This window comes from Rhamphochromis sp. 'chilingali' (assembly GCF_963969265.1).
Source record: "Rhamphochromis sp. 'chilingali' genome assembly, chromosome: 20".
Taxonomy (NCBI): domain Eukaryota; kingdom Metazoa; phylum Chordata; class Actinopteri; order Cichliformes; family Cichlidae; genus Rhamphochromis; species Rhamphochromis sp. 'chilingali'.
In genome coordinates, this window is record NC_137947.1 from 19468282 (window position 1) to 19481372 (window position 13091).

At 38.6% G+C, this 13091-nt stretch overlaps 2 protein-coding genes across 2 annotated transcripts in view; one reads left to right on the forward strand and one right to left on the reverse strand.

Moving 5' to 3' along the window:
* The window catches only part of LOC308388897 (VPS10 domain-containing receptor SorCS1-like), a 56788-nt gene that overhangs the window by 40765 nt on the left and 2932 nt on the right, over positions 1–13091 (reverse strand). The gene's annotated exons all lie outside the window — the stretch shown is intronic.
* Positions 8596–10035, forward strand: LOC308388760 (uncharacterized protein; the record flags this gene model as incomplete). Its single annotated transcript, XM_080869656.1, has 3 exons — positions 8596–8973; positions 9674–9838; positions 9916–10035. Exons 1-3 carry the CDS (start codon positions 8917–8919, stop codon positions 10033–10035), a joined length of 342 nt encoding a protein of 113 aa, XP_080725782.1. The 5' UTR covers positions 8596–8916.

The following is a 13091-nucleotide window of genomic DNA, read 5'->3' on the forward strand; positions in this document are numbered from 1 at the left end:
CGTCAATAAAGTGATACAATATTCACTTTGTTGGCATGTCTGTGTCAGAAAGGTGCTTAACATGTCACAGAAGCTATTAAATTGCTTTTTCAAACCACCAGATGAAGGCTCTTCTTTTAATGAATACACCACATGGTAATTTATCCTCTGAAAATGGTAAAAGAATCTGTTTTAGCACATTTTTACCTTTCAATTTGAACAAAGGTGTCAGCTACCTGGGGGTAAAACAACTCTCTAACTCACTGTTTGGCTCATATTGTACTCTGGCTTTGGTTCAGTCCTTTCCCTTGTTTTAAAGGGGAGAGGGGGTGAATAAGAAACAAATGGTGAAGAATATTTTTTCCCATGGATATAATAGAAATGCACCTATAGATTAACAGATGGATAAATGAAAGAAAAATAAACTGAAATGCTAGATCCTGAACGCAGCAGATCTTGATGTACTCAAGCCCTCACATTATAATAACTATTATTAAGTAACAGCAAATTGATCATAAATAAACCTAACAAACAACAAAATAAAAATGGTGAATAGCTGAATAGTAAACCAGCTTCAGCTTTACAATAACCATATAGATAATGTTACTGGACTCTATTTAGGTTTATGACTTATGCAGGTTGGTAGGTGGAATGGTTCATTTTGGTTTTTACCAGCTTTAAAAAACAACAACAACTGTATACAACTGTATATAAGCACAACATCAGTGGCCTTGAGGTGACTGTTGTTGGTACAAATAAAACTGAATTGAATTGAATTATTTTTGAGTAACAGATAGACCACATAACCTCCTTGGAGGAGATAAAGAAGTATCAGCTCTATAGTCAATATTCAAACCATTCATGGTCATAAAACTGAATCTGTTGTTATAAATACTTTTACAACAGTGGCTGGATGCTGGAATCAGTTTTTAGGCCCACGTGGACCAAGACAGCCAAAATCAAAAATTGGATTTTTGCAGATAAACAAATCTTGCTTCTCATTCAGCAGTCGTAAAATCATTAAGCAATCTGTCTGCACTTGACTATGGGGATATTGTTTACATGCAAGCTTCTTCATCTACCTTAAGTCCTCTTGATTGTGTGTATCACAGTGGGGATTGTTTTTTATATATTTTACATGAACAAGCTTAGAAAAGATAGCATCATTCTATGATTGTATTTACTGTCCTACTGTAAAAACGCCTTGCTTGCATATGCTCTTTAATTAAATTTAAACACTGTAATTACGATGTCCAATCCCAGGACTGCTAATAATTTTAACATTAGCTGGACTTCTTGTTCACATACTGCACTGGAAAAACTGAATTTAAATACTTTGCTGTCAATAAATGGAAAGAGCTGCAAAAAGCTAGGAAACTACATTCCCCGATTTAATAGAAACATTTTAAAAGGTTATATTTATTTATCTTGAACTAACCTTGCATTTGCTTTTCTTTATTTGTGAATGAATCACGCGTGATGTGTAAGGTGAGTGTCTAAATAACAGATTTAATAATAATAATCAAAACCTTTTGCAGAGTGCTTATCGAGATCGTGTACCACCAGACAAACCACGCATGTTTACACTGCAAATCAACCTCAACCTACTCCTGCAGCTAAGGTGTGGCACATAGGCTGCAGTAACTCCAGCATGTTTCCAAAGTGGATTACTTGACATCCAAGTGCAAGCAAATTGATTTTTCAACTCTTAATCCTTTGTAAATCTTAAACCTTGAAGGTAAATGGCCTGGGATGAATTTGATCATTATATAAGAATGAATGGAGGCTTAATGGTGACTTAAAGAGCTTAGGGTGAAGAGATTACTGGTGGGAAATGAAGGCGTTGTATGCGGAGGGGTAGGGGCGGTGTGGTGGTAGAAAGCAGTGTGAGGATTCGGTTACTGAAGGATGAACACTTGAGACAAATGAAATGAGCAACAGAGTGCAGACTGCAATTCATTCCTACTCTAACCAACCCGCTGATCAGGCCTTATCAGCTGTTGGAATTAAGACGCCTCATCAATAAAACTGTCATCACATTTCGCCACAGCAATTAAACAGATGGATGATTCCATAAAAGCAGTTGTTACAGGAGTTACTCACTGGAATATTAATAATAAAGACAAATATTACACATCAAAAAGTGGTCACTGTCGAAGCCTTTTTCCCTGCTGCATGCTCAAATGTAACACATCCGCATCACAAGTAAGCATACGATCCGCCGTTAACACAAATACACAATTTAAGCAAATTTAATTACTGCATGTTGTCATAGGGCATCAAGATTTTGCGTAATGATGACGCTTAAAGGTGTGACAACTGGTGGCACTGATTTTCACAAATAAGGCAAACTAATTGGGAGAAGAAATGTGAGAACACCTAGATATCCACACCACAGAGGTGATAACAATGTTAGAGTGCACGCTGTTTAAGGAATGGGAAAAAAAAACAAAGCTTAGCAAGCAAATTCAATGCTCCCAGAGGAAGCACAGCAGAAATTATGAAACTTCACTTTATGAAATTACCACATTAAACAGCATCATTTAACACCTTCAAAAAAGAAAGCATTGTCTAATTTTATTAGGGTGTTTATTGCCCTACGACACACTGCGTGGCAACAAAAGCCTGCAGGAGGGCATGCCGTCATACACTTCAATACCACCTGAGTGAGACACACAATGTACAGAGCCTTTTGTCTGCCACATCAATTTATATCATTTCATTAACAAAGGCAACATTTCCTCGTAGAGCAGATGTTGCGCTGGAGCTAGGTTGTTTGAAGTCAGGGCTGTTGGCTTTCCCATGGATTGCAGGTCACTGCAATCATAAATTATGAAGTAACTGCTCAACAGCACTTTGCACAACATAAACTATCCGTGTCCTGATGAGAATGATGTATAAATACAAGAAGGTGTTAATCGGAGTAAATGTGCTGCTTGGGAATTTAAGTAAAGGCTTTCTGACCGCTGCTTTAACAAGGATGCACATTTTACTTTCATTCTTGCAGAAATAAAGTTCATCTACGATGTGCCTGATGGCAGTACTCTGTTCCTCTGGCAGACAGAAAACATCAAATAATCAGCATTTTAAGTGCAGCTTCACATTACAGCTTCGGCTTTTGAGCAGAGCAGCAAGTATGTGACTTTATTGGACTTCTCTTGCCGAGACAACGGAACTGTGTCGAAGTAGAAGCTCGGTTGGCAAGTCATCTGAAACGGCTTCCTTACTCTTTCAGCTTACGCTCTCGCATCATTTGCTTCTTCACCATAAATGAACGCCCAGGCTAGTCCAGCAGCTGGGTTGCAGCAGCATGCTAAGCTTGTGAGTCAGTGTGCACGAGGAGGGGGTCTGATCAATGCAAGCAAGATTAGACAGCAAGTGGGTAGGTTTCCAACTCAGCCAAAAAGTTACGCCCGCTGTGCGAGGAGGATTTGTCTTTTTCTTTTTTCAAAACTCTCTTTAAATCTTCAGCACTCACTTTGAAATTTGGAAGTGCTGAGTGAAAAGGTAAAAAAATTGACAGTGTGTTGACAAACCTAAAAGCTCCCTGGACTCTTCAATATGTTTCCTCTGACGTAAATAAAGTAAAACAGCTGATCCTTCTGTTTGCCAAAATGCTTTTCTTGAAGCAGCCAGATGGTATATGAACAAGTAATGCAGGTGGCCACTGTAAAATGAAAGTGTTCTGAACCACAAAATGAGGTGCAAACTGAGCAATGGTCGACAAAAGAATATTGACAGCAGCAACCAACTGGCAGAGTGTTTGAGCTGGAGCACTGAGGCGCTGAGGCACACCAAGCAGCCGACAACTCAAATAGCACTTCAACAATATAGCGGTAATTTTAACATTAATTGTGAAGATATCTGTGCAAATGAATAGGCCAACTCTTTGCTTACCAACTGGTACTCCAATTATTCTGAAGCTTTAGCAGCTGCTCATGAAACAACACTGAGTCACAGTGGAAACAGCCAGAGCACACATAACAATAGCATGGACCTGCACAGCATAAGTTGTATTTAAGCAAACAAAAAGAAGTGCAAACAAAAAGATGTGTCTGTGACAAGAAAAAAAAGGAAAAAAATAACAAAGAAAGAGTTGACATCTCATTATGCATTGTTCCCGGCAAATTAACTTTATCCTTGTCTAGAATAAGATCGTTACCTGATTTGAATTTGGAATTTCTGCTCTGTTAGACCACACTCGGTGCAGAAGAAAGGAAACCCAGGAGGGGAACGCAGCTTGCCAATAAAAAAAAAACACACTCAGCAGGATTTCAAGGCGTAAGAGAACCTCACCACAGGAAGGCTTGGTGGCTCGGCAGAGCTGAACTCATCCTGCCAGTAGTTTCTGTGCAGTGCTGAGCTTTAAAAAATCAGTCTCTCTGTTTATCCATGCAGTACAGGCAGTACTACAGCCATAAATTGTCAGGAAAAATGAATTTGTTGTCTTCGGTTGTCTTATGCTAAGTCATGGTGTTGCGATTCCTATCATTATGTATTTCATTAATTTATTTATGTGTGTGATGTTTCCCTTCCCGAAATGTTACACCAAGCCCCTCGGGCTCCACATCCCAGCCAGGAGTGAGCAGAGCTGGTGGAGGTCCGTTCTGGCTGCGTCGGTCAGTGGGCTGTCTGAGGATGTCTGAGCATGTCAACAGGCTGTTTGCTGTTTGTGATGCTTTGCTGAAGAGACAGAATTTACATGAGATAAAATAGTGGAAAGGTGTTAATGACCGGACTAGTTTTTGAACCCAGCACAAATAAAAATGGCAGAACAGCAGCAATATGATCCAGATTAGAGTTTGCTGCAGAGAAAGCTGCACTTTTTTTGTAATTACTTCAATATGGCATTTGATAGAAGTGGGACAGGAAATTGTGTCAAACTAATCAACAGGGAGATGTGAAGTCATAAATCCCTTTCATGTCACTGTTTATTCATTAAGATTTAATTTAGCATTGACTTATATGAGTATAGATTTAAAGAAAGAAAGAATGACAGCATTATTTTTGCTTTATTACATTTATTAATAATGAGCTAATTTTGGGTAAGGTCCAAAGACCTCTGAATTTTTTCTGACCCGTGTGCTCATTTTCTTAAAAACATGGCATATTGTATGTTTGCTGTGCCTTTCCTGTCCTTTACATCAAACCAAAAATGCAACATCTTGGTAAATATGATTATTTACTTTCCTTCCAACACTTTGCACGTCTCACTTATTTTTGACTGTTTTTTCAGGTCCACACAGCAGTTTTTTTAACCATATACTGCTTATTTCATCCAATTTTATCCTGCATATTCCTGGTGCTGATACATTAGCATTTTCTTTGAGTAAGGCCAGCTTTGTACTGAAAATATCGCACTTTGGGCAAACACAGTATTCTCGCTGTGGCTCCGAGATGATGGTATATATGGGAAAACAGAGAAGAAGAGGCCTGGAAGTTAGAAAGGAAAGAGATATGATTTTCACGTTTTTCAGCACCCTCAAGATTTATTTGTTTGTTTTATTAGCATGAAGTTTCCAGCCTTAATTTTGATGTATTAATTTACATACCTCCATAGTGCTCTAACATCAACATTTTGCTTTTGATTCCTTAATTATCTTGGGAAATCACATCATTTTGTTCACACTGGTAGTATGACTGAAACCACATAACCTCATCTTTAACGGGGGCGATTGTGGCTCAAGAGTTGGGAGTTCGCCTTGTAATCGGAAGGTTGCCGGTTCGAGCCCCGGCTCGGACAGTCTCGGTCGTTGTGTCCTTGGGCGAGACACTTCACCCGTTGCCTACTGGTGGTGGTCAGAGGGCCCGGTGGCGCCAGTGTCCGGCAGCCTCGCCTCTGTCAGTGCGCCCCAGGGTGGCTGTGGCTACAATGTAGCTTGCCATCACCAGTGTGTGAATGTGTGTGTGAATGGGTGGATGACTGGATATGTAAAGCGCTTTGGGGTCCTTAGGGACTAGTAAAGCGCTATATAAATACAGGCCATTTACCATTTAACTGATAATTTATCCTCAAAAAAACAGGTGCTGGCAAACTTAAATATATCTGTAACCCTAAATCTTATCTTCCGTTTTCAGGTTTATGTAGTTGGGGTGCGGTAGACTCACGCTGTTCATGTAACAGCAGAGATTTATATACATATAAAAGTGAATTATAGGACAGATGTTTGTATTGACTGTGAATACACAAATGGCTTGCTCATCTCATCATTCTTATAGCCCAAACCTAACATACACAAAGACTCAGCTCAGGAACATTACAGTTAAAAAGATACTGTAGTGATGCTTACCCATATTGACTTTCAAGGGCACAGAAGACAGTCATAAAGTGGAACTGGAGAATGACAAAATTTTATCTGTGATTCAGTCAGTGAGTCATAGAAACGACTAAAAACTCGGATGAAACTGGTGACTGACTGCATACCTGGCCAGCCTCCAGTTTCGCAGTAGCGGATGAGACAATTCACCAAAAACTCAATGAGGCAGATGAGGAGAAGCTGCGCACCAAGCTATCAAGAACGTGATCTATGAAGAGGAGGATGCCCTCTACAAAAATGGGAAAGCTGAAAATATGGATTGTCATGAACTGCGAAGCTTCTCCTCGAGGTTGCTCAAAGCAGAGAAGCACAGAGAAATTCAACACTACATGCACAGAAGGCTTCAAGCTTGACCATGATAAAATAGTTATGAACCACGTTAAATGTCTTAACCCCTGAAAAGCTCAAGGACTGGGAGATTTATTAGGAGCCTCTCTATCTATCTACTAGTAATTTAAGCATTCTTTTGGACAAAAATGTTTGAGAATTTTCCTGGACGTCGTAGCACTCTTCCCTATCCTGACCTTGAAAATATGGAAGGGTGGGGGGGAAATGTGTTTTCTACTAACAATACTATCAATAATTTTCTGCTTTTAACTTTTTCCTTCACAAAACAAATAACACAATGTGCATCCTGCATTCTTCTTCTTCTGTGTAACAGCTGGATAAAGTGAAAATAAAACGGAACAGATGTTTTCAAGGTCATGTGATGCTGGATCGTATCCCACACTCAGAAAAATTATGGTTCTTAAATGGTTCTTCAGATGTCTTCATGGTTCTTTAAAGAACCATCATACGTCAAAGAACCTTTTTATTTTGTGGATGGTTCTTCAGCTATTACAAATGGTTCTTTAAAGAACAAAAGGTTCTTCATCCTTAGCAATCTAAGTTTGATGGTGTAAATAGCATAAATATTTATTCACTATAATGAGGCTGTGAATTATACTGTGTGTTTTCTTTGTGTGCATGTGTGTGCAAAGGGGGAGGGCGGGATACCTGGCAATTACCCTTTAAGAGAAGATGGTAGGAAACTGAATATTCAAATAAAAGTTAGAAATATTTGTAAACAGTAGACACAATACACACATTCAAGTACTGTACTTTAGTTTTAAATTTTAATAAAGCATTACTATTTTCTACTCCAAGGCATTACTTTTGAGATTATTATATATTTTTGAAAATATAGTATAATGATAATACTAGTTATTGTAAACTTTACAAACCACCCAGCAGTATGTAAAGTCAAATTATAAAATACAAGTAAATAACAATTGCAGAACAGAATGTCAGTGTAATGAACACACTTCGTTTTGACAAAGCACACTGCTTAGGTAAATGATCTGAGTAGTTGTTCATCACTGAGCAATTTGTTGATATGTGTTTCGAGCCAAATAAATGACAGGGAGAGAGAGAGTGACGTCAGAACACGTCATACTATAACCTCCCGGGAGCGGACGGAGGGGGTCAGTCGTTGGGATGCGCATGCGCAGACAGAGTGTGCGAGCGGCGGGCCTTGACCTTTCGGGAAAAAAACTCACGGACGGTGACAGCGAAACGGATAACAGTCTTCAGTACCTGCTGGACTTTGAAGCTGTGGATTCTGGGACTGTTGGAAGAGGTAAAACATTTTCATTAAAACCTTATTACTGTTTTGTTTTTGTTACTCGTCATTGTAGCTTGCTGTTAATGTTGTGCTAACAGTAGCGATTAGCTAGATACGTTAGCCGTTGAGGTCAGCGCAATTTAGTATCCAACTGTTTTCCTAACAAAACCACTGTTATAATTAAGTGAAGCTGCTCCCAGCTAATTTGAACCTTTGGCTTCTAAAATATGTGGTTCAATTGCGTGCTGCGTACATAACCTAATGTCAGCTAGACCGAAATTATTAAAATGTAATATATTGTTAAAGTCACTAAAATGGCGCCTGAAGCCTGTTGTGAGCTCTGTGTCTGCTCTAGAAACTCTGAAATTCTGTAGATCTGAGCCGTACATTAAATACTCACATGAACCTGTACTTTGAATTCTGTATGAGCTGTATAAAATACAGCTATGCATAAGAGTTTTGAATGAATAATTAGATTAGATAACTCTTTATTGTCTAATCTAATTATATAGAAATGTGACATGAGAAGGTGTGTCTTTGACTGTTCCTGCATAACTTAGTTTCGGACTAGTTGACAAGTTATGCTCCGGTCATTTGATGTTTCCAAGATAGATGTTCTTTTGTAATATAGTTCATTTTTTTTGTATATTTCATTTATCCACCATCATAAATCATACATACAAGCTAAGAAGAGGTCGTTATACTAACAAGAGGTATCAACGCTGGGCCAAAGTTCAGCACATGGTTAAAGTTTGTAATCCAGCCAGGGTGTAAATATCACTCAGCAGCCAGAGCTGAAGCAGGTAGCATCAACACATAAATCTACTCTACCCGGCTTAAATCACAAGAGCACCTCTGACCAAAAAGCTGTAGATTTTTCTTGTTTGCACAAATTAATCCAGATTCACATTAATTGTGTTCACAGCTCCAACAAAATGAGGAAGAGGAGGGGGAGAAACACAATTAGGTTGAATTACAATTGGATGGAAGGCGAGGACAAGGAGAAGGAAGCTTAGGATGAGGAGGAAGAGAAGCAGCAGGAGCATCTTTAGGGATCCCTATGATGTCATTGAGGTTTGTTTCATTAATATGGTCCTCTCACAAAGAAAGATGACTTGTTTTAGTTCACGTACTTCCTGTATTAAATAGTGATGTGCAAAATGTTGTGAAAAACCACAGAGCAGGTACGTATAGTGCATCTGCAGGTAAATGAACATCAAATCTCTAAGACAGACTGAAATCTGTATATTTATCACCCTTATGATAAAACCCACGTCAGCCATTGGTTTATGGACTTTGTATTTTTTTAGCCTCAGCATCTGCTTTATTGCTGTTGCTATGTTGGGACCATATTAGGATGAGGGATCAGAATCTGGAGTCATGCACACTATTGTTTCATTTAGTGTGTATCCATAAGATTCGTACAGCAGATCCAAGTTGTGCCTTGAAAACAGGAAAGTCGTCTGCATAGAGGAGAACTGTAATAGCAGGCTTGTACAAAGTGAGGCTTTGTGCACTCGTTTTACTTCTGTCACCCTGTTTTGATGCAGAATTCATTTGAAATCAGGCAAGAACTGGACTTATTTTTTATAATGTGTTCTTGTGAATTGATTGTGTATCGCATATGTTTGATTTGACTTTCTGCAAGACAACAGTCGTCCACTGGCCAAAAAAGTTTTCCAAATACCTCCACGTGATCTAGCCTGGATTTAGAAAAGAATAGCAAAAAATCTGCACCTCCTGCTTCAGATGCAATTTGTGTTTCTGTGTTCAGAGGCAGCGGCGAGAGGGGAGACCTCGGCTCATCCAGCTGGAGAGCCTGACCAGGAGGAGTCGAACATTAACTCAGCTCTTCCAGGGCACCCTGCAGACTCGGCTGCTGGCATCGGCGAGGGATGACGTGAACGCCAAACTGGAGTCCATCACAGGTCAACTGCAGGTATGCGAGTCAGACCTTCTGAGGAGGGTTTCACTTTTCTCTCTTCTTTATAATTGACTCTTTTCTCTCTCTTTCAGCTCCTTGTCTCAGAGTGGGAGGGATTTGAAGCACAAAGGGAGGAGCTTGTCGTTTGGTTGGCTGATATGGATGTCCGCCTGAGTGACTGGAAACACCAGGAAACACCAGTGAAAAACTGAAACAACTGCAGGTGTGGGCTTGTTTTGATATGACATATGTTTGATATGAAACATACGTCAGAGACATTGTCCTAAACTGGACTAACAAAGGACCATGAGTACAACATGAAACGTACATTACATGGTGTAATGCTAAAGTTCATTGATCATTTTAATCATAAACTTGTTGAAATATTTTTACTGAACATGCAAACATCTGCTGATGAAAATGTGTTGATTTATTGGTCTGTTATGAAGCTATTGCTATTTCTAATGTGTTTTATCACTTTCTGATGTTTTATTAATTAAACAATACATGTATTATTTGTTGTGTTATCTGTAGCTATAGTATTTATATATATTTATTTATAGTATAGCAAATATATTTAATTATTACTGTTTAAAACACTAATATGTGACATGTATTAGTAGTGATGTTGTGCTGAGGGCTAAAATGCCTTTTTGTCTTTTGGTAACTACAAAATGACAATAAACCATTAATATATGTCTATGCTGTGCTCGTATTTATTTTACCCTACTCAAATTCAATTTATGATGCATTTTATTTTGAAAGATTTAAAATGGTTTTTTAAAGAACCACTCAAAAAAGGTTCTTTAAAATGGTTCTTTTAAAGAACCATTTGAAGGACCTTTTTAAAAATGGTTCTTTAAAGAACCATTTTTAAAAAGGTTCTTTGAAAAACCATTAAAGGTGCCCCAAAGAACCATTTCTTGATGGTTCTTTGGGGCACCTTTAAAGGTTCTTCAATGAACCACTGAAAGAAATGGTTCTTCAAAGAACCATTGTTTGAAAGGTTCTTTGTGGCACCAAAAAAGGTTCTTCTATGGCATCAGTCTAAAGAACCACTTTTGGTTCCAGTTGGCACCTTTATTTTTCTGAGTGCAGTGTAACCTGGGTAAGACCTGGGACAGGTTTGACAGCCTCACAGGGGAAACAGAATGACAAGCACTTTCACACCTGCAGGCAATTTAGACTTTCCGATTCACCTTGCTAGTCTTTGGACTGTGGGAGGAAACTAGAGCACCTGAATGAAGCCATTCGAACACAAGGACAACACGCAACCTGAACATCATACCCTCTAAAATTACAACGTTCAACATTAAACTAACACATCGTTTGTTCAGATAAATTGGGTGCGACCCACACAGCCCAATCCTGCAATATTCTGCAGAAGTAATTTGCAGTGCTGCCTCTGTCGCACAGTTTTTGTGATTTTTCCACATCATTTGAAGTTAAATGTTTAGTTGATGGGGACTCACGATGCCCGATTATTTACCTGATTAACTTCTGGTCACCTGTCTTGCACTTTTAGCAACACTGCTCACCAAAATTCCAGTCTGATTTTCCACATGGCTGCCATGAAAAGATCCATTATAAATTACAGCAAGCATGTTTTTAAAATAAGTATTTTATATAGTGTGACTAAAACTGCAAGTTTTCATTGATTTACCTTATATATCGCTGGTTTACCTGTGCTCTCTGGATGTATACGTTTTGTCCAATTTATACATGTTCTATAAGCCAGTGACCTGAAATATTTGCTGTAAGCCTTACCCACAATTTTTCCATCCATATTGTAGATTCCAAAATTCAGTCTAAGCTCTCAGCTAAGATGCTTTTTCTATTTTACTGAACAGAGGAGAAGAGACAGTCCTCCCCTGGAAAACAGCTGTTAAATGAGAGAGTCACTACCTTTAGGCACCCTTATAACCTACAAAATGAAACTTTGAAATATGTGTTTAATGTTTTAAAAGGCTCTATTTTAAAGCAAATTCTGAAAATTAGATAACAGTCTTACTCCAGCGTCCCTGTCTCAAGCCAGGAATGGTGATGACTTGTGCTATGACGGCTGAAACAACAGATTGATCACAATCGTTTATCCGGAGGACGTGTTGGAAGAGACCCAGTGCACTGAAAAAGATGCAAGCAGACTATAAGAAGCAGCCTGTTGGAGATACACACACCTCGTTTGTTCAAATAAAGAGCGACAAAGTCTAACGCAAATATGGTTTATCAAACACTATTCACCTGTGGATATTTAAGCTGTTATAATTCCTCCTGCAAAACACGTTGTGCCCTTGGCTCCACTCAAAAACCCAGTGCTGAAGAGTTTATTGAAATACTCTAATGCAGGTAAACCATTGAAAGTTATTTAATGCTACACTACAATTCACCGTGAAGCAAACATTCAAATATATCTCAATTTATTGCAGTTTCTTCTTAATAGAGTCCTTGAAGCTTGCTAATTAACCGCTACAGTTAAATTGTTCAACTCTAATGAAGGCAGCCTTGGTATTGAAATGCTAAATGTGACAGACAACAACCACATGAATTAGCAGCGTGGACTGAGCACTACTTTTGATTTTGTCTGTTTTTTTGTGTTGATTGAAAAGCTGAAATGATGTTGCAGCTTCGTTTGTGAACCGTGATAATTGGACAAATGATAAATGAATGGCACCATCCATCAACTAGGCTTCAGCAAATAAGTACCAAAGCATCTGCCTGAGCTGGACAGAAAAACTAGATATCAAGGCATGTCGACATCAAGCTCGGACAATGTGTGTAACAAACCGTACAAACTGACTGAATTTCTTTAGATGTAATGCTTCATCAGTTATTATATGTCAGAGTTTTCAAGCAAGCACAACAAACAAATATCTACATTTTTGAGCACTACTAAAAATATAATGTCATGGACGACAAATATAATGTGATAACTGTGTAAATTCTCAAAGCAGGTTCCCATACAAACTGAGTTACACGGGTCCCTAAACGGTTCTTCTTTCTTTGTATGACAGTCAATAATACAAAATGTGTTATTCAGCCTGTAAGACAAGGTTGCTTAGGCCTGTGATGTGTGATACTAAATGTCTTCTTGTTTCCAGGGAATCTGATTAAAGCCCTTATGACTAAACTGTAAGTGTTAATAGATTAAGCAAAGATGTTTAATTAGGACAAGGCTTCATTTTGAAATAGATTACTGCTTTAAATAGATTTATTTTAAAAAGTAGACCAGCTGGAAAATGTACACGTTTTCTTACTGACCACCTGGCCT